The 23,148-nt window shown below is 42.2% G+C and overlaps 1 protein-coding gene across 6 annotated transcripts in view; it reads right to left on the bottom strand.

The window, feature by feature from the left end:
• LOC126092138 (dystrobrevin beta) overlaps positions 1-23,148 on the bottom strand; it is a 630,369-nt gene that overhangs the window by 50,983 nt on the left and 556,238 nt on the right. For all 6 annotated transcript variants that reach the window (XM_049907600.1, XM_049907604.1, XM_049907602.1 and 3 more), the window contains 2 exons: positions 15,079-15,304; positions 2,539-2,682 (listed from right to left, as the gene is read on the bottom strand). In XM_049907600.1, coding sequence (XP_049763557.1) covers positions 2,539-2,682; positions 15,079-15,304 — 370 coding nt within the window. The remainder of the gene's footprint in view (positions 1-2,538; positions 2,683-15,078; positions 15,305-23,148) is intronic.

Raw genomic sequence — 23,148 nt, 5'->3', positions numbered from 1 at the left:
GCAAGCCGTTCCACAGGACTACATCCAGCATCTCTACGATCGTCTCCATGGGAGAATAGCAGCCTGCATTGCTGCGAAAGGTGGATATACACTGTACTAGTGCCGACATTGTGCATGCTCTGTTGCCTGTGTCTATGTGCCTGTGGTTCTGTCAGTGTGATCATGTGATGTATCTGACCCCAGGAATGTGTCAATAAAGTTTCCCCTTCCTGGGACAATGAAATAAGAACACCGTGAATTCAATTTCCAGGAGTGTATATGCCCTGCTATCATACTTAAAACTGACTGCGAGAAAGTAAACTCGACCACACATCTTCACAGCGCAGTGTTTTCTTTCTTGCAGCTTGCTTTCACACAAAACCAGTACATTGTTGTTTAAAAAACTTTATAGCCTATGTGTATCTCAGTTTTTGTTACAGTTGAAATAAATTGGTAAAGGACTTTGAGATCTTCAGTAACAATGTTAAACAATGTATTGTCTTTATGTAGTAGTATATATACACATCTTATATCGCTCTTATTAATAATATGGATGGGTCATGAAGTTATCACCACAAACATGCTATCCATGATTAATTAAGGCAAAAAAGTTAAACATGTATAGTGATAAGAACCTTTGGAAAAGAGAAATCAGTTACTGTAAACAGTATTATGAAAAGTTGTACAACATCAGAATTCCAAAAGCCCATGCCAGTATTTTAGACAGTATAGTTGCACTACAGAATCTGCACTACTGGTACTTGAAACTATTGGCTCAAAGTAACTGAACAGTTTATGTGCTCTGGTCATGATTCCACTTGTCCACCAGGTAATACTTGTATAATAAACTGTAGCAGTATATGATTATATGAATAGAAGGAATATGTAATATAGATCCACAATCCAGTATTTATTCTTGTGATATGTAAGTTGTGATAGTATTTACAGTTAACACAAAATGCATCACCACACAGTTACAGGGCCGGCCGGAGTGGCCGAGCGGTTCTAGGCGCTACAGTCTGGAACCACACGACCGCTACGGTCGCAGGTTCGAATCCTGCCTCGGGCATGGATGTGTGTGCTGTCCTTAGTTTAGTTAGGTTTAACTAGTTCTAAGTTCTACGGGACTGATGACCTCAGAAGTTAAGTCCCATAGTGCTCAGAGCCATTTGAACCATTTTTGAACAGTTACATGACAGGTGCATGTGACAGTGACCGAAACTTCAACATATAACATTAGTTGCAACATTAGTGGGAGGTAATTTGTGAGACCAAGAGAGAAGGAAAGAAAGATACTCATGTTACTCAGATTAAACAAAGAAGGAGTCACAATGAGCAGGAGAAATGGCAAGGAAAGCACTTGCCACAAGATGAGACATTTTACTTCTAGAAATAATTAATTTTGCAATAGGATGTGCAATAACGAATGGAGGCATGAAGTGATACTACCATCCACTTGAGATTATTACAAAGAGACCAATACAGAAGGTCTCCAATCATGGCTCTATGAAAGATATTTATGACATCTTCAATCAATATGTTAGACAGTTTGTACAAGAAGAGGGAGAAAGTAACCAGCTTACGAAACAGTGTAACAGCCAAATGAAGTAATCAGCAATATGATGGATGCTGACCTTGGCACCCCTCTCCCCTTATAGTAAACATGTGAGATACAAATTATTTCACTGCTTTGGTCATATATTCATAATTTTCATTCATCTGTAAATACATTATGTGCATAAAAAAATCATAGTTTTTGTTACATATTCTGAGTTTAATTTGTTTCTTGTGTGTTATAGTTCCCCCATCATTTTCGCCTTTTTGCTTTTGTCAGCTCTTCTCCTTCGTTTTTCACTTTACTATCCCTTCACAATTTCAACTCCAGCCTTAAATTATTTGCCCTTTTTTTTTTTTAGCAAAGAGTAAGCAGTATTATGCAACAAGATTTTTTTTAAAAAAGGAAAATAGGCTTGTGGCAGACAGAGTAGTAATGTAATGCAGAAGAGAAAGAGAAAAGAGAAAAAATGCAGTTAAAATGACTAATGGGAACTAAATAAAAGGCAAAGACATAATCATGATGTAACATACGTGAAGCTGGCATCATCAGTGTATGCAGAAGTAACTAGCTAAAGAATCTCACCTTTATATTTGGTGTGTTAAGAACTCGCTAACCAAAAGTTCTTACTTATGACTTATATTTTAGGGAACAAATTAGTGATACTCAAACCATGTTCAGACAGAATTTATTAATACTCCTTAATAAAACTGATGGAATCTGTCTTTTCACATTTATTAAAATAAAAATTAATACACTGTATTCCCAAAAGCATCTCTTCCACACAAAATTTTACACTGGTGATGCAAATCACTGTGAAATCCCCCAAAATTAAGCAATAAAAGAAACATTCAGAAGTGAAATAATTACTTTCATATCAAGGGGCTTATTTATTAAAGCATTAATTATTTTGTTAATCTTTTAAATTATTTTATCTCCAAACAAATTCTAGCTGAAGTTTGGGAATACAATGTAATTAAAATGAGATATGAACTGGAACTCACCGGAGTTTAGTTCCCTGACAAGTGTGGACATGGCATTTGTAACAGAATCAGCTGCTACTAACAAGTCATTGCGAAGGCTTCGACTACTGCTGTTTGTTGTTCCAGAATTGTTTGTTGACCCAGCCAAAGATGATGTAGATGATCCTAGTGAAATGAGGTACTACTGTAAATTTTCAGATATAACCAGGAAAAATAAATTTTCCAGACACAAATATGTGATGTCTGAATATTAAAGAAACAAAAGACAATAGACATATTGTTTTGTTTATTTACAAATAGATCTTCTATAAACAAATTAAAAGCACAGATTTTTACTTTTTAATAATTCCTCCTCCCCTCCCAACTCAAAAATAAATAAAAAATAAAAACATTACTAGGCTGTATATTATGTCCCATGTCAAAATGTCATAGTAGTCATCTGGATAAAGTGTCTAGGCCAATATATACATTTGTTTTCTGCAAGTCATCGTATGGTGTGCAATAGAGACAAGTACTGCATTGGCATCATCATTGCCCTCTCCCTCTTTCCTTTCTATTTGTGGAAAATGTGCAGGAAGCCTTACTGCCAGTAGAATTCACTGTCTGTCATAATGTTTCCAATTTAACCTTTAAGATCATTGTGTTGAGCATTTCTGAGATAGTGTCGCTCTTACAAAAGAAACTTTTGATGATCAGCATAGTTCTTTTATTAATTTTCTCTATCTCTCATTATTCCAACTTGGTAAGACTGACAATGGATAGTCAGAAGTCCAATAAATGGAACAATTCAAACAACTAACAAAAAAATTGATGATCAACTCAATTAGCAATAGCTGCCATGCTGCAGAAGAATAATTTAATTACTGCAAGAAATGGATCGAATCAGTATAGTGTGCCACTGTAATTCACTCAGACATTGAGCTGAATTGTTAACAGAAGTCGCATAATGTACAAAAGAGAATTTGTCAGTGGATGTGATTGAGACCAGACTATTGGAACCAGATGTGAGGGGCACAAAATCTCTGAAGTTGTCCAGGTACTATATTTGTCTGCAGTAGTAACAGATTCCCAATAATACTACTGCTGGATGCTCAAAGTACAGCAAATCATCATCTGACCTGGAAGTAATTATACATAATGGGTCATGCTGATGGCAGAATATTTACAAACTAAAAATCCACATGAAGCAATGAATCTGTCTTAACAGAAACATGAAGTTTAGGCCTATTACAGCATCTCAACATGGTTAATGTTTGCAAGGGATGAACTGAGACCCGTACTATGTCAGCTATCACTCCTGACATGGATAGCAAACGACACCACCCAACACCTGTATCATCTGCTTACCTATAGCAACTTGCTGTACACTGTTCCACTCAAAATGGAAATCCATCAACCCATTACTCAAAGCAATATTATAAACATTACATGGATATGAGGGTACCTGACCTCACTCCTACTGAGCACAACTTAGATGATATGAAGATGATATCTTCATACTGAATGATGAAGGGGTGGTTATTTTGTGGCTGGTTCTTTTGGTTAATGGTTGGGAGATGGCTGTGTGAAGATGTGACTTCGGAAATCTGATTGCAGACAACCTGTGAATGCCACAGTGATATCTTCAGCATACTGGGCAAGGGAATTCTAGTTACTGCAGATATGCCATCCATGAGTGGCCAGGCTATATAGAAGCAATTTTCTGGTGTGTAAGGGATGACATTCGTCAAAATGCAGGTACTGTTGATGGTTAGTGGGCTTGATGTGGACAGAGGTGTGATGGAGCCATCAGGGAGGTGGAGGTCGACATCCATGCAGGTGGCATGTTGAATTATGGACAACCAGGTGAGATGAGTGGGAGAATCTATGGATGAATTAGGGTAGGTTGGTTTGACCTGGGTCCAGGTCATGGAGGTATCATCAATGAACCTGACCGGAGGTTTAGAGTTTTGGGAGGCTAGGGAGGCCTGCTATAGATGAGAACACAATGGCATAGGAGGGCACCATGCTTTCGCACGTGATTGTGCCACACATTTATTTATATATCTTTCCCTCAAAGGAGAAGTCATTATGTGTGAGGATGTAATTGGGTAGATGAATTGGGAATGATATAGTGGGTTTGGAATCTGAAGGATGCTGGGAGAGGAAGTCTTTGATAGCAGTAAGGCCATGGCCATGAGGGATGTTGGTATACAGGGAGGTGGCATCAACAGTGTTGAGTGTGGATCAAGGTGGTGATACGGTTTGGATGGTTGAGAGTGAGTGAGGGTAGTGGTCTGAATCGTTAATATGAGATGCTAGGCTACGAGCATCTGGTTGGAGGTATTTGTTGGCAAGGGCAGAGATTCTTTCACTGGGAGCATGGTACTAGCTACAAGGGGGCATCCAAGATTGTTGGGTTTGACATGTTTGGGAAGCTTGTACAAGGTGAATGTGCAGGCTCTCACTGGGGTGAGGAGGGGGAGAGATTTCATGGAGAGATTTTGGGATGGGCCAATGGATTTGAGTAAGGACTAGAGGTTTTGCAGGATTTCAGGGATAGAATCACTACGGCAGAGATTGTAGTTGCAGGAGACAGACAGTTGGCAGATGCCTTCTGTCAGGTAGCCACTGTGATTCATTATGAAGGTGGTGGAACCTTTGTCTCCAGTGAGGGTCATCAAATCCGGGTCTGTCTTGAGGTTGCAGATGGCTGTTCTTTCTTCTATTGAGGTGTTTGTGTTCTTGGGAAGAGACTGTGGGAAGGATGGTAAGGCCAAGTTGGAGGTGGTAAATTCCTGGAAGGTATCCATAGGCTGGTTAGGTGGGAGAGGGGGAGGTCATGGGTGGTGGTATGAACTGAAGAGGCAAGTGTCTATGTTGGAATGAAGTTGGCTTTGTTTGGAGGGACTGGTAATGAAGTGTTTCCATGGTAAGACCTGGAAGTCCAGTGTGGCTGAACTTTTGGGTGTGTGGCTGAAGCTGAGCTCTTTAGAAAGGACTGAAACTTCTGTAGGAATTTTTAAGTTTTCGAGGATGTGGCTCATGGAAAAGGTCAGAAAGGCAGGGTCTGAGGACCATGATGGGTTGATGAAGGGGTTCACTGGGGTGTTGATGGGTAGTGGCACTCCAAGGTGGGAGTAGGATTTTTGGAGGTGGTGTCTGTAGTGGTTTCTGAAGTGCTCTTCCAGGTGTTCAAAGGCAAAGATTTCAATCTGGCAGATATAGTGTAGGTAATTAGGAGTGTACGCTAACAGTATCTTGCAGAGGGAGCAGAGGTGGTTCAGGAATGCCTGCACCATTGAGGTTTATTTCTGTAGTACCAAATTTGTGAAGAACAGACACTGGCAGACTCTAAAAAATTGAAAATCATTGTGAATGCAGCCATGTCATATACCAGCTCTACTGTAATTTTTGCACAGCATTTCATATGGATATGAAAACTAACCAGCTGTCCACCAGAACAAATGACCTGTGGCCAAGAGCAGAATTGCCTATCCAGAGGTGGAATACTCTACCAGGCAAAACAAACTTGAGTTCAATGCCTGCTTTGCAGCCAGTGCCATGTGGATTTACCCTGTCATCAATTTATCTGCACAGAGCGGGTGCAACATTTTCTTGGGTCCTGTAATAGTCCTGGTCTCAATCTCCGCTAACCACTGCACCCATACGTTCTACCCAACAACCTCTGTCATGTCAGCCTCTCTCAATGCATTCTTCCATGTCATTGCCATCATGTGCTGTATGAACTTATTGGCTCCGGTGCCTGTCTATCACATTCCTCATTCCTATAGCATACACCTGCTGCCTCTTGCTCTTGAATATCTATTCGGTGTACCTGGAGCTAACACCATGGGTCTTTTCCCCTCTCTGCTGCCCTCCTTTTTCACTCCCTATCCCCCCCCTCCCCCACAGCCTCCAGATACTGCCGTGCAGCCTTGTCTGGCCACCATCTAGTCTCTGCATGTTACATCAGGCAGTGCTGGGTCTTCTCCTCCCCACATAACCCTGATATCCCCCTCTTCCCCACTGCTTCTTCTCGACAGGACACCAGTGGGTAGAGAGCAGGCACATATGCGTCAGAGGTGTAGGTGTGTGTGTGTGTGTGTGTGTGTGTGTGTGTGTGTGTGTGTGTGTGTTAACTGTCTTTGTGGTGACTAGTAATTCAACCTTTTCCCAACATTGTTCAGACCTTTAATCTCTTCATTGTTCAGTCCTTTAATCTAGATTATCAGATAATTTTTAAAAGGAGTGGCCAGTAAGATACAGCATTCATTCATTCATTCCATTGTTGCCCTTATGGACAGTGTTTGAACTCGAAAATCACATGATACAGCATATATATGTGTTCTTTAACTTATAGAGGTTTGAGTCTAATGAGAGGTTGATGATGACTTTTAGAACAAAATACATAACTGCACTCTGATTACTAGAGAAGAATGCAAAGACAGCATTGAAATTTTTTGTCTTACATTGCAGTTGTGAAATTTATCTGAAATTGGTGTGCATTAATAGTAGCAAATATAATTGAATATTTTTAAGGAGTCCTCTGTGAGGTGTATAGTTATCTGCTTTACATAATATTCATACTTCTGACTTCTGATGGATAAATAAGTTAGCTGTATAATGTTACAACAAAGAGAGAGAAAGTAAGCATAATAAACTAGTGTCTTTATCTTAATTTTTGGTTGATTTGCCTTGATTATCTCACTGTGTTAAAGCTATTTAGGGAAGTCAGAGATGGGAAGATTTCCTTACTGTAACTAGAGCCATACACAACATGTGTTACTGAAACTGAAAAGATTTAAGAGCATAAAGACAAGAAGTTTCTCTGTGCAGAAGAGAAGAAACCAAGTAAAATTAGGTTTAATGTCCTGGTGGAGATAAGTTGGCTGGGGTTGGGATGACTGGACACATCTTTTTCAAATTAAATACCTCAGCATTTGCCTAAAGGAATATTAAGGAAACAACAGAGAACCTAAACCGGAATAGCCAGGATGGGTATAGAATCCTGCTCCTCCTGAATGCATGTCCACTTTCTTGACCTCAGAGTCACTATTTTGTTTTATGTACAAATTGGAATATGGAGAAAAACAATAGTTACTTGACTAATTTTTTTCTTTTTCTTTCATTCTTTTTTTCCTTTCTTTTAAAAAGCAAATTACAGTTACAGAAAAATGCAAAGAAAACTTATGAACACTTTACCCTGAGATGATGAAAGTTATGGGATACCTCAAAATATTGTGTTGGACCATCTCCTGGCCAGCAAAGTTTAGCAGCTCAACATGGCATGGGCTCAAGAAGTCGCTGGAACTCCTCTGCAGAAATAATGAGCCGAACTCCTCTGCAGAAATAATGAGCCATGATGCCTCTATAGCTATCCATAATTGCAAAAGTGTTGTCAGTGCAAGATGTTGAGTATGATGTGAGCTCTGGATTATATTTCATAAATGTTCAATGGGATTCATGTTGGGTGATCTGGTTGGCCATTCTTCAAACCAATCATGAACAGGGTGTGGGCTAGTGACAATATGCATCATTGTTTGGGAACATGATATTCATGAATGGCTGCAAATGGTCTCCAAGTTGCCAAAAAAAGCCACTTCCAGTCTAAAATCATTTCAGTTGGACCAGAGGACCCAATCCATTCCATGTAAACATAGCCCACTGCATTATGGAGCCATCACCAGCTTGCACAGTGCCTTGTTGACAACACAGATCCACGGCTTCATAGGGTTTACACCACACACTAATCCCACAGTCAGCTTTTACCAACTGAAATCAGGGCTCATTGTACCAGGCCATTGTTTTCCAGTTCCTAAGGTCCAACTAATATTGTCACGAGCCCAGTAAAAGAACTGCAGATCCTGTCATGTTGTTAGTGAAGGTACTTGTACCAGTTTTCTGCTGTTATAGCCCATTAATGCCAAATTTTACCACAATGTTCTAACGGATGTGTTTGTCGTATGTCCCACATTGATTTCTGGGGTTATTTCACACAGTGTTGCTTGTCTGTCAGAACTGACAACCCTACACAAATGCTGCTGCTCTTGGTTGTTAACCTGTTAAGCGGGTAGCTTGCATGTGCGTGTCTTCCTCAGTGTGTAATATGTGCCAGTACGTCCTGGCATGTCGTTGCTTCCCTCATATATAACAGTTTTCCTTCATATTTTATTTTTGAATTTAAATTGATATTGGGTGGGAATGGATAAGATATATTGCAGAAGTTAACAAAAATTTATTTTTATGGTATTACTTGTCTTCTTCAGTGTGAAACATTTTAAAGCAAGGAGCTGCACACATGGAAACTTAGCATGATGCACACCGGTATGAAGTCTCATTGTGAAAGCCATTTCTCACGCACACAACACACCTCTTTGCTGGTCATTTCTTCACTGTGGGCAGAAAAAAGTCTGGAAACTGCCTGGCTGTAAGGTGTGTCACTTTTGGTGTTCTAGGTGTGCGTCCCAATGATGTCCCTTGTTGTGGTGAAGATATGGCCAACTGTTCATCAGCACTAATCATGAAGCTCATTCTACTTTGTTTACCATCATGCTTCTTGTACAGAACATATGCATGAAGCATGCAATGTCCAACAAGTGGCAGAAAAGCTTCTGATAGTATTTTTTCAGCTTGCTCCTGACCACTGCACCTATCTATACCTCACATATTCTTGTTGTAATTGATGTCAACACATGGCTTTTGAACGATTCCCTTCTTTGAGTTTACATTTAAAAATGTATTGTTATGGAAGGTCCTTCCATTTCATTACCATCTGCTTACCTCTGTAACCTGTTATGTACTCTCCTTCCTTCATTTTTAATTTTTTTTATGAAGCCAGAGAACCCCTTCCCATCTTGCTGCATTGTGCTGAAAATGTTGGTATTACTGCTGGTTAGTTTGTCCACCAAATCTGGAGTGGTGTACCATGTGTCAAGATAAATACAGTGACCTTTCCCAAGGAGATCATGAGCAAGCTCCAAAACAATTTGAGAGGTTATTGTTTCTCCTGATGGCTAACATAATTAGTGTCCTTTCCAGGGTAAATAATGAAGTACCATACATACCTCCAGCGGGTTTTACCAAGTTTGCAAAATTTGATGCTGAATCTGCTGCACTTTTAAGGCGTAAATTGGCTTCATCCATGACATCAATTCCAGAGCAACAACGATTCCTCAACTGCGACGTTCCTTTATGGCACGTATATTGATCTGAATTTACACTGCAGATGCTCCATAATTGGATCCTTTTCTGCTGATAGTGCCTAGTGCATCATATGAGGTATTGTCAGCAAAGTGGAGGAATTTCAATAAAAGATGAAACCACTTTTCACTCATCAGTTTCCTGAAGAAAGGTGTGTCCACAGATTCTCTCTTTGAAAAATACATCTTGTGTGCTGGTTTGGAAAGAATTCTTTGAAGTAAGAGCATTCCAAAAAGTGACAAACTGCCTATTGGCTTCTGTCTCGGGTTCTTCGGCCGACGTTCATCTAATGATTTTTTTTTTTTTTTTTTAATGATTTTTCTGACGTTTCGCCAGCACGAGTGGCTGGCATTGTCAAAGCTTCACCCTCCATTGCCGGTGGTGAACTGGAGGCGAGCTCGCGGCCGCAGACTATATGTACCTGGCGCGCCAACGTCCGAGGGCTTCTCCACGGTCATTTCCGGTGCGGTTCTCCTCTTGCTACCTGCGACGGTCGTTCGCTGCAGTACGGGAAGCCAGGATCCGTTTACCTTAAGGCTTTCCTCCTCCTTGTTGAAACTGTTCGCGTGTTTTTGGATTTCTACAGCTTCTCTGAACAAGCGCGTGTGATAGTGCTTCTCTACAGCCAGAACTTCCGTGTCAGAGAATTTTATTACGTGGTCGGTCTCATTCAGTGCGTGCTCTGCCACGGCCGATTTCTCCACCTGCCCCAACCTGCAATGTCGCTTATGCTCTTTGATCCTGGTGTTAATGGATCGTCCAGTCATTCCGACATAAACTTTTCCGCATGTGCAAGGTATACGGTATATTCCCGACATTGCAAGTGGGTCTCTTTTCTCCTTCGCCGATCTAAGACACTCTTTGATCTTCCTTGTCGGTTTGAAAATCGTCTTTACGCCGTGTTTGCGCAATATACGGCCGATTCTGTCCGTCACTCTGGGAATGTATGGCAGAAAGGCCGTACCCGACAGTTCTTTTTCTGGTTCCTTACTTCGCCGAGTGTTTGGCTCTGTTACACTTCTAATGTAATTTGTGGAGTACCCATTGCTCCTCAGAACAGTTTCCAGGTGTTGCATTTCTCGTTTGAGGTGTTGAGGCTCACATATTCGTCCTGCTCTCTTTACGAGCGTACTAATCATGCCTCTTTTTTGGCTCGGGTGGTGGTTTGACAGTTTGTGCAGGTATCGGTCCGTGTGTGTCGGTTTTCGATACACGCTGTGTCCCAGGTTTTCGCCGTCCCTTGTGACCAGCACATCTAGAAATGGCAGTTTCTTGTCTTTTTCTACTTCCATGGTAAATGTTATGTTGGCATGGAGGCTGTTCAAGTGTCTCAGGAATTCACCGAGCTGTTCTTCACCATGGCTCCACACCACGAAAGTATCATCGACGTACCTGTACCACACCTTAGGTTTGAAGGTCGCCGAGTCCAGTGCCTGTGCTTCGAATTGTTCCATGAAGAAGTTGGCCACCACTGGACTGAGAGGACTACCCATGGCGACGCCTTCCAGCTGTTCGTAGAAATCGCCATTCCACGTGAAATAGCTCGTGGTGAGACATGCATGGAAGAGCTTTTTGATGTCTTGCGGGAACATGGAACCGATGTGCTCCAGAGCGTCGCTGAGTGGCACTTTCGTAAATAACGAAACAACATCAAAACTGACCAGGATGTCGTTTGGCGCAAGTTTCAGTTTCTTCAGCTTCTCAATGAAGTGTCCTGAGTCCTTAATGTATGTGTCGGTCTTTCCCACGTGTGGCTGGAGCAGAGAGGCCAAGTGTTTCGCCAGTTTATACGTTGCTGAGCCAGGAGCACTAACGATCGGTCTCAGTGGAACGTTGTTCTTATGGATCTTGGGTAATCCATACAGCCGAGGTGGTAGGGCTTCTGTGTTGCGCAGGTTTCTCTGTATGTCCGCCGGCAGAGAAGACGCCTTGATTAATCGATTCGTATTCCGAGTGATACGCTGCGTCGGATCTGCGCTTAGTTTTCGGTACGTCGTCGGATCTAATAGGTCTCGGATCTTTTGCTCATAATCTTCGGTCTTCATTACGACGGTCGCATTCCCCTTATCGGCAGGTAGTACCAATATACTCTTGTCGGCGTTGAGCTTCTTAATGGCTTGTACCTCTTCATTCTTCAGATTGCAAGCTGGTGGTTTTGCTCGGCGCAGTATCCTGGCTGTTTCAGTGCGTATTTCCTCTGCCCTTTCACAAGGAAGGGTCCGAATGGCTGCTTCGGTGTTGGCAATGATGTCCTCCATAGGTATAGTTCTCGGAATACGAATCGATTAATCAAGGCGTCTTCTCTGCCGGCGGACATACAGAGAAACCTGTGCAACACAGAAGCCCTACCACCTCGGCTGTATGGATTACCCAAGATCCATAAGAACAACGTTCCACTGAGACCGATCGTTAGCGCTCCTGGCTCAGCAACGTATAAACTGGCGAAACACTTGGCCTCTCTGCTCCAGCCACACGTGGGAAAGACCGACACATACATTAAGGACTCAGGACACTTCATTGAGAAGCTGAAGAAACTGAAACTTGCGCCAAACGACATCCTGGTCAGTTTTGATGTTGTTTCGTTATTTACGAAAGTGCCACTCAGCGACGCTCTGGAGCACATCGGTTCCATGTTCCCGCAAGACATCAAAAAGCTCTTCCATGCATGTCTCACCACGAGCTATTTCACGTGGAATGGCGATTTCTACGAACAGCTGGAAGGCGTCGCCATGGGTAGTCCTCTCAGTCCAGTGGTGGCCAACTTCTTCATGGAACAATTCGAAGCACAGGCACTGGACTCGGCGACCTTCAAACCTAAGGTGTGGTACAGGTACGTCGATGATACTTTCGTGGTGTGGAGCCATGGTGAAGAACAGCTCGGTGAATTCCTGAGACACTTGAACAGCCTCCATGCCAACATAACATTTACCATGGAAGTAGAAAAAGACAAGAAACTGCCATTTCTAGATGTGCTGGTCACAAGGGACGGCGAAAACCTGGGACACAGCGTGTATCGAAAACCGACACACACGGACCGATACCTGCACAAACTGTCAAACCACCACCCGAGCCAAAAAAGAGGCATGATTAGTACGCTCGTAAAGAGAGCAGGACGAATATGTGAGCCTCAACACCTCAAACGAGAAATGCAACACCTGGAAACTGTTCTGAGGAGCAATGGGTACTCCACAAATTACATTAGAAGTGTAACAGAGCCAAACACTCGGCGAAGTAAGGAACCAGAAAAAGAACTGTCGGGTACGGCCTTTCTGCCATACATTCCCAGAGTGACGGACAGAATCGGCCGTATATTGCGCAAACACGGCGTAAAGACGATTTTCAAACCGACAAGGAAGATCAAAGAGTGTCTTAGATCGGCGAAGGAGAAAAGAGACCCACTTGCAATGTCGGGAATATACCGTATACCTTGCACATGCGGAAAAGTTTATGTCGGAATGACTGGACGATCCATTAACACCAGGATCAAAGAGCATAAGCGACATTGCAGGTTGGGGCAGGTGGAGAAATCGGCCGTGGCAGAGCACGCACTGAATGAGACCGACCACGTAATAAAATTCTCTGACACGGAAGTTCTGGCTGTAGAGAAGCACTATCACACGCGCTTGTTCAGAGAAGCTGTAGAAATCCAAAAACACGCGAACAGTTTCAACAAGAAGGAGGAAAGCCTTAAGGTAAACGGATCCTGGCTTCCCGTACTGCAGCGAACGACCGTCGCAGGTAGCAAGAGGAGAACCGCACCGGAAATGACCGTGGAGAAGCCCTCGGACGTTGGCGCGCCAGGTACATATAGTCTGCGGCCGCGAGCTCGCCTCCAGTTCACCACCGGCAATGGAGGGTGAAGCTTTGACAATGCCAGCCACTCGTGCTGGCGAAACGTCAGAAAAATCATTAGATGAACGTTGGCCGAAGAACCCGAGACAGAAGCCAATAGGCAGTTTGTCAACAAGTGGCCACGAAAGCCTCAACAATTTTGTATTCCAAAAAGTATTTTTATCTCATCCTCGTAGTATTCTGACAACTGTAAACTCTGTAACATGCTGCTGAATTGTGACAAGAAGCCATGGTGGTCGTGAATGGAAGTCGTCCTGTTCAGCTATTATTTTTCACAAAGCATCATTCACAAAACACATAAAACAACCTAACACATTATACTGTTTTAGATGCATAACTGTACCGATGCTACTACTGAACAAATACTGATCATGAACTGAACTAGGACACACAAATGCACTAGGCACCATTTGCTGCATTAGTGTCTAGTCATCAGTTGTTTCTGAATTGAAATCACTTTCACTAGACTCAAAATCCTTAACTTGAAATATTTCAGAACTGTCACTGAAATTATCATCACTTGCTAAAAGCAGTTTTATTTTAAAATTTGAAAGAAAAAAGACTTCTATTCATCTCTGCAAAAGATCAGCTCACTTATGTAGCAGCAAACACAAACAAAAATCATGTGCTTTTGCAGCTGCTTTACAGGATGCATATTATCGATGTTCACTTGGGTGGAAGATGTTATACTAGCTCAGAATATGCTGAATTGCCTGAAAAGAGCTGTTGTCTAGTGGATGAAGCTCAACCAATACCACAGTTTCAATGGCAGACTGATAACTCGTCATTCCCATTAGCTACCAGCCACAGAATTAGCAGAGTGTGGATGGACATATTTGTCATGCCCACTTTAAGGATTAAGTGAAGGCCATTGGTTATTACATTCTCCATGATGAGAGATAATGGCTGAAATTTGGTATTCTTCGCACACTCTGACACTATGGATCTCAAAACATTGGATTCCCTAATGATTTCCGAAATGGAATGTCCCAAGCATCTAGCTCCAACTGTTATTCCACACTGAAAGGCTGCCGATTCTCATTGTGTGGCCATAATGACATTGGGAACATTTTCACATGAATCATCTGAGTACAAATGATTGCTCTGCCAATGCACTGTCATTTTATATCTTTTGTATATGATACTACCACCATCTGCATATGTGCATATAGTTACCCCACAACTTTTGCCACCTCTGTGTAGTCAACTGAGATACAGCTTTTACACTTGTTTTTCAAAATTTTACTTTAGAAATCAGCAGGTTGAAATACATCTGGTATGAACTTACTGGCAGATTAAAAACATGTACTGAACTAAGACTTGAACCCTGTCCAGCACACAATTTTAAACTGCCAGAAACTGAGTACATTTACACACACACACACACACACACACACACACCCTTTTGAAAAGTGAAAGACTGCTCATTCAAGTTATCTAGAAAAAAAAAGTTTCATGTACGACTATATTACACAGAAAAGATGAAACCACATATATTCATAATAATGACTGAAAATGAATATTTACCTACAATACCTGAGGATGCTCCAAAAGCTGATCTTACATCTCCCCCAACACCTGTGAGAGAATCAGCTCCTGAACCAAGTGAGGACATCATGGTAGGCTGAAGCTGGCCACCAGGAGTTGGAGGGGCTGACCTTGATGATGGAGCACCAGCACCAGGTGGTAGTGGGGGTGATTTTGTTGAACGTGGAGATGAATTTGGGGTAGAGCGTGGTGAAGCTTGGTGATTCTGTACATAACATTCCAAATATTAGTATACAAAAATGGATGTAGTAATTTTGTGCATGCAGAAGGGGGTGGTGAGTGGGAACCTGCTAAGGGAAAGGCAGGCAGGATGGAGAAGCTGTCCATAACCCCAACAAAAATTGTATATTCTACCATCAAAACACGAGCTACAGCAGAACACTTTTCCAGAACTCCTTATTAATATACATGGACTGGATGTTTTGCACTAAATGGATAGTCACTTAATGTCAGTTCACACAAATAATTGAAACACGCAGAATGTTTTATTGTCTAACATTTTAATATAACACTATATTCCCTCTAGTGGCACAATAACATCTAGCAACCATGTACACTCTTCTGGCTATGCTAAGTATTTCAGGCCAGACATCTACCAATATCTGAGCAACCACAATTCAAAACACCTTTCACCTAAAACTGCCACATTAAAGTGTCTGAATTGGACCCACCTTTGAACTTAAGCTAGCCGAAAAATGTAAGTGTTTCTTTGTTCTAAGATACCATGTCCCACAGTTGAGTTCCATGTTGTATTACATTGTGAGTATTTCACAATGGCCCACAAGTGGTATGACATCAGACCATTGAGCACACTGATACATTATTGTGTTCATGCACTTTTTATTTTGCAAACACGTTCTTACACACATTATCTTTAGAAACTGGGCTTCACTGGAGGATCTGCAATACCAGTAACCAAAACTGAGTACATTTTCAGTATTTATATGCAGAAAATAAAGCTATTTCAAACTATCTCCGATGAAATAGTTCATCAGAACACAATTTGCCTTGAAATAGCATGTATTAGGTAATTTTGCATTTTTGGGTGGAATTTAGATGTGTATTTGCATTTATCACGAACTGTGAATTTTTCAGATTCCTTGTAATAAAAATATTGTCCCAGACAATCATTTCAAAAGTATGATTGTATGTATATGTACTCATTTATGGAATATTGCACAGTGAATTTGAACTGGATTTTGGATTAATTGTTACAGTCATGCACTCCCTCCATGTTCTTGCCCATTAAAACATTGCAGATGATGTACTGCTATACTAGTGGTCTGTGAACTGAAAATATGACAATGTGAGTGAAAACCATGAACGGTGAAATGTGTCTACTTCAAACAGTGTTTATGGGATCTATTTTTATAAAGACAATTAGGACCTGCACCACAATTAATAATGTAAATTTTGGGGTTAAGGTACATGGTAGGAAACAACTGGAAACTCTTTCAAGATCCCTCTGTTGTCACTTACAAACAGCAATGTAAGTATAACAACATTGCTGCAACTACAGCACAGCATTCTATGTGTGCATTAGGGCCTGCCTGTATGTGTGTGTGTGTGTGGGGGGTGGCATCAGAAAACTGTAGCCAAGGACAAGCCTGAACATCCACTACAAAGCTGGCTACTCAGCACAATGAGATTAACTTCCACAGTTTTCAAAAACAGTACAACTGAAACCAGAATCTGACAACATCATTGGTTTCTGGGAAACTGTCATCAAAACACTGACATTTTATCTCATACAGGATGTGAAGCCATGACAGTGAGCTGTGACTGAAAATAGTGAATTGAAACAATTCAGCAAGCAGCTACAGGGCAACACAATATAACCACAACTTAGACATCATCCCTATTGTCAGCATAGTCATGAAGAACCACAGTGTCTCATCTACAGTGCTGGCTTTATGCTGGAGAACTGCAGTATTTGTGGACCTGTCTGCTGGGATGATTTGATGCCATCTTCTGCAGTCCAACCTGGTAGCATGTGGGCTGCAACATTGGCTTTCGTCCCAGAAAGCATAAACAAGGGGCCTCACAGACACTTTTAATGACACTCTTAGTAGCAAAATGATATGCTTTCAGATGAGTCCATTTTCAATGTGTACTCCACTGATGTCTTCATACATGTTGGATACTAGAATGGTGATACAATCTGGCAACCTGCGTTACTGAGTGACACAGCAGAAAAATGGCAGGCGAGAAAGTTTGAGATGCCACTGGATACAACATGTAACATTAACTTGTACATTATGATGGCATCATGAGGAGTAATCACTACATCAAGGACAGTTTAGAGCAGGTCAGAGACAGTGTGAAAAATTACATTTGTGCACAATGAGTTGCCTGTGTGCGGTCTGAGACTCGGCCTCTTGCAGCACTACTTGGTCCACCTTGGTTTTGCTCGGTCCTCCTTGGTATGGTGTGAAATTTCATTTAGCAGTGTGCTGCAATGTTTTCTACCAGCATTTGGTGCAGCTTGTTTTGGTCGGCATGTCTTTCTCCAGTTCAGCAGACTCATGGTGTAAGTGCTTTTTATCCTTCTCTATTTGTTCATAGCATCGGAGGAGTTTACAGGTCAAGTGGCTGTTTGAACAAAAAGAGGCCATCTAGCAATCTTTTGTTGCAGCCCTTTAAAAATGAATGGGAATCACAGAGGAGAAGGATGAGAACTCTCAATATCTATTATGTAGTCACAAGTCGATAGGTAATGCAAATTTGCTATGAAGCAGCATTAAATCACCATACGTACACAATTTAAAGATTCAGCTGGTAATGAAACAGCTAAAAATTATAACAATTGACAGATGATTTGTATGGAAATCAACGTTCTGCACATCAAGAAGAACTTTGTATTAAATATGCAGGCATGGAACACATGATGGAACTGGTGGTGCAAACATTAAATTTTCTGAGGTTGCACACATCATCATTACATTATTAACTGTAACAGTTTTTAACAGAACTGGATGAAGACAAGTCAGATATCATGAATGTAACAGTACAGGCGCTAAATAAATAAATATATTACTGCAAAGTGCGTTGGTTACATCAAAGGGCAAGCCTGGAATGAGTTTTCAATTTAATTACAGTTTTATTGAATTTCTGAAGGAAAACAGAAAGCAATAATGAGAATCAGATGGTCTGGAAAGGATTGCTAACCTCATATTTTAAATGTAAGTTGACTGCAGACTGCCCTCAGTAAGACACTGCACGGTGAAAAACAACTTATTTCTGATTTCATGGTAAAAGTGAACACATTTAAAAAGAAAATTGCATTGTGAAAGGGTGGATGCATTTAAAAAGAAAATTACGTTGTGAATGGGACAACTTATGACAAGGAATGCTGTCCTTTCCCGTAAGCTCACTGGCATTAAATAAAATGCAAACTACCAACAATGCACTACAGTATTGAAATAATTATAGGAATAGCTTTCTAAACAATTGAGGACACTGCCAATGATACATCTGTTTTTGAAGTGTTTTCAAGACCATTTGCCATTTCAGTTGAAAGCATGTCTATGCATCTGCAGATGTAACTGATTGATCTGCGTGTTAATTCCCATTTAAAGACAAATTCTTTTACATTAGCACTGTCCAGGGGTTCTGTGTTGTTTTTCTCAAGAAGTTTCCACATTTCCATAATGAGGTTGCAAACACAAAATCAATGTCTTAATCAACATACGTGATGTGTGTGAGAAAAGTAACAAGACTGATTTCTTACCTACCGAAGTTTTTTTGAACAAAAATATCTGAATCCTTGTGACTCTTTACTTTCCCCAAAATTTAAAAATGTCATAAAAGGACATCATTTTGGGACTTGGCAGGATATTAAGAAGAATATTAAGTAGTTCCTTTTGGCAGCTGTACACTGGCAGGGTAATTTTTCCCAGCAGCAGCACTGAAAGGCTTCAACTGTAGTGCTTTTAATATGTTGATCACATTCTTTTTAATATCCTCTCGAGTCCCAAAATGACATCCTTTCATGACATTTTTAAATTTTGGGAAAAGTAAAAGGTCACAAGTACTCAGATAAGGTCCTGTGGTTGGTTGGTGGGAGGGGACCAAACAGCGAGGTCATCGGTCCCATCGGATTAGGAGAAGATGGAGAAGGAAGTCAGCCATGCCCTTTCAAAGGAACAATCTTGCATTTGCCTAAAGTGATTTAGGGAAATCACAGAAAACCTAAATCAGGATGGTCGGATGGGGATTTGAACTGTCATCCTCACAAATGCGAGTCCAGTGTGCTAACTGCTATACCACTTCGTTCAATCAAAACTTCTGTGATGGAAGTCGCTGTGTGAGATGGACTGTAGTCATGACCTAGCATCCACTTGTCTGCAATGGCCGATCTCACTCAATTCACAATTTTCCTGAATCCTTCAATAATCTGTTTGTAAAATACACTCCTGGAAATGGAAAAAAGAACACATTGACACCGGTGTGTCAGACCCACCATACTTGCTCCGGACACTGCGAGAGGGCTGTACAAGCAATGATCACACGCACGGCACAGCAGACACACCAGGAACCGCGGTGTTGGCCGTCGAATGGCGCTAGCTGCGCAGCATTTGTGCACCGCCGCCTTCAGTGTCAGCCAGTTTGCCGTGGCATACGGAGCTCCATCGCAGTCTTTAACACTGGTAGCATGCCGCGACAGCGTGGACGTGAACCGTATGTGCAGTTGACGGACTTTGAGCGAGGGCGTATAGTGGGCATGTGGGAGGCCGGGTGGGCGTACCGCCGAATTGCTCAACACGTGGGGCGTGAGGTCTCCACAGTACATCGATGTTGTCGCCAGTGGTCGGCGGAAGGTGCACGTGCCCGTCGACCTGGGACCGGACCGCAGCGACGCACGGATGCACGCCAAGACCGTAGGATCCTACGCAGTGCCGTAGGGAACCGCACCGCCACTTCCCAGCAAATTAGGGACACTGTTGCTCCTGGGGTATCGGCGAGGACCATTCGCAACCGTCTCCATGAAGCTGGGCTACGGTCCCGCACACCGTTAGGCCGTCTTCCGCTCACGCCCCAACATCGTGCAGCCCGCCTCCAGTGGTGTCGCGACAGGCGTGAATGGAGGGACGAATGGAGACGTGTCGTCTTCAGCGATGAGAGTCGCTTCTGCCTTGGTGCCAATGATGGTCGTATGCGTGTTTGGTGCCGTGCAGGTGAGCGCCACAATCAGGACTGCATACGACCGAGGCACACAGGGCCAACACCCGGCACCATGGTGTGGGGAGCGATCTCCTACACTGGCCGTACACCACTGGTGATCGTCGAGGGGACACTGAATAGTGCACGGTACATCCAAACCGTCATCGAACCCATCGTTCTACCATTCCTAGACCGGCAAGGGAACTTGCTGTTCCAACAGGACAATGCACGTCCGCATGTATCCCGTGCCACCCAACGTGCTCTAGAAGGTGTAAGTCAACTACCCTGGCCAGCAAGATCTCCGGATCTGTCCCCCATTGAGCATGTTTGGGACTGGATGAAGCGTTGTCTCACGCGGTCTGCACGTCCAGCACGAACGCTGGTCCAACTGAGGTGCCAGGTGGAAATGGCATGGCAAGCCGTTCCACAGGACTACATCCAGCATCTCTACGATCGTCTCCATGGGAGAATAGCAGCCTGCATTGCTGCGAAAGGTGGATATACACTGTACTAGTGCCGACATTGTGCATGTTCTGTTGCCTGTGTCTATGTGCCTGTGGTTCTGTCAGTGTGATCATGTGTTGTATCTGACCCCAGGAATGTGTCAATAAAGTTTCCCCTTCCTGGGACAATGAATTCACGGTGTTCTTATTTCAATTTCCAGGGGTGTACTTGATTGTCACTTTGTCCTGGAGGAACAATATCACATGAGCATTAATGTGTTTGACATTTTTGTTGGTTTTTTAAGCTGTAGGCCTCCCTGAGCAAGGTTCATCTTCAGCATGTTCTCGCCTGTTTCAACCTTTTGAAAGTCTCACTCATGGATTCCCCCCAACTTTAACATAAAACTTGGTGGCATAACATGGCTCTAAATTTTGCTGTTCCATTTTTGTAACACACAACAAAAACACAACTTCACTGATTATGCTTTCAAAAATCACATGATGGCTATACAGATATGGAATTCGGTCTGTGCTTCTGAAAGGGATGAACACACCCATCTGCACAAGTAGAATAACAAAGCATTGTCAGATTGCTTGCAGTGTTGTCAGTCTCATTACTTTTCTCACGTGCCTCATATGCATAAAACAAAATGTTTCAATGATGAAACAAAATAACGGCTGAAAGCTGCCTTTCTGACAGTCTTTTTGTAAGTAGCAACTGTTGTTGTTGTTGTTGTTGTTGTAGTTGTAGTTGTGGTCTTCAGTCCTGAGACTGGTCTGATGCAGCTCTCCATGCTACTCTATCCTGTGCAAGCTTCTTCATCTCCCAGTACCTACTGCAACTTACATCCTTTTGAATCTGCTTAGTGTATTCATCTCTTGGTCTCCCTCTACAATTTTTACCTTCCACACTGCCCTCCAATACTAAATTGGTGATCCCTTGATGCCTCAGAACATGTCCTACCAACCGATCCCTTCTTCCAGTCAAGTTGTGCCACAAACTTGTCTTCTCACCAAATCCTGATGATGATGATGATGTTTGGTTTGTGGGGCGCTCAACGGCGTGGTTATCAGCGCCCGTACAATTACCCAATCTTTGCTCAGTACAATTTCGCCACTTTCCTGGATGATGATGAAATGATGAGGATAACACAAACACCCAGTCATCTCGAGGCAGGTGAAAATCCCTGACCCCGCCGGGAATCGAACCCGGGACCCCGTGCTCGGGAAGCGAGAACGCTACCGCGAGACCACGAGCGGCGGACTCACCAAATCCTATCCAATGCCTCCTCATTAGTTATGTGATCTACCCATCTAATCTTCAGCATTCTTCTGTAGCACCACATTTCGAAAGCTTCTATTCTCTTCTTGTCCAAACTATTTATCGTCCACGTTTCACTTCCAACATGGCTACACTCCATACAAATACTTTCAGAAATGACTTCCTGACACTTAAATCTATAATCAATGTTAACAAATTTCTCTTCTTCAGAAACACTTTCCTTGCCATTGCCAGTCTACATTTTATATCCTCTCTACTTTGACCATCATCAATTATTTTGCTCCCCAAATAGCAAAATTCCTTTACTACTTTGTGTGTCTCATTTCCTAATCTAATTCCTTCAGCATCACCCGACTTAATTCGACTACATTCCATTATCCTCGTTTTGCTTCTGTTGATGTTCATCTTATATCCTCCTTTCAAAACACTGTCCATTCCATTCAACTGCTCTTCCAAGTCCTTTGCTGTCTCTGACAGAATTACAATGTCATCGGCAAACCTCAAAGTTTTTATTACTTCTCCATGGATTTTAATACCTACTCCAAATTTTTCTTTTGTTTCCTTCACTGCTTGCTCAATATAAAGATTGAATAACATCAGGGATAGGCTACAACACTGTCTCACTCCCGTCCCAACCACTGCTTCCCGTTCATGCCCCTCGACTCTTGTAACTACCATCTTCTTTCTGTACAAATTGTAAATAGCCTTTTGCTCCCTGTATTTTACCCCTGCCACTTCAGAATTTGAAAGAGTGTATTCCAGTCAACATTGTCAAATGCTTTCTCTAAGTCTACAAATGCTAGAAACATAGGTTTGCCTTTCCTTAATCTAGCTTCTACGATAAGTCGTAGGGTCAGTATTGCCTCACGTGTTCCAATATTTCTACGGAATCCAAACTGATCTTCCCGTGGTCGGCTTCTACTAGTTTTCCATTCGTCTGTAAAGAATTCACGTTAGTATTATGCAGCTGTGGCTTATTAAACTGATAGTTTTGTAATTTTCACATCTGTCAACACCTGCTTTCTTTGGGATTGGAATTATTATATTCTTCTTGAAGTCTGAGGGTATTTCCCCTGTCTCATACATCTTGCTCACCAGATGGTAGAGTTTCGTCAGGACTGGCTCTCCCAAGGCCGTCAGTAGTTCTAATGGAATGTTGTC

Source organism: Schistocerca cancellata, chromosome 7 (genome assembly GCF_023864275.1).
Source record: "Schistocerca cancellata isolate TAMUIC-IGC-003103 chromosome 7, iqSchCanc2.1, whole genome shotgun sequence".
Classification (NCBI taxonomy): domain Eukaryota; kingdom Metazoa; phylum Arthropoda; class Insecta; order Orthoptera; family Acrididae; genus Schistocerca; species Schistocerca cancellata.
Note: the sequence above shows the minus strand (reverse complement) of the source record. Positions and strands in the feature narration are given on the sequence as shown.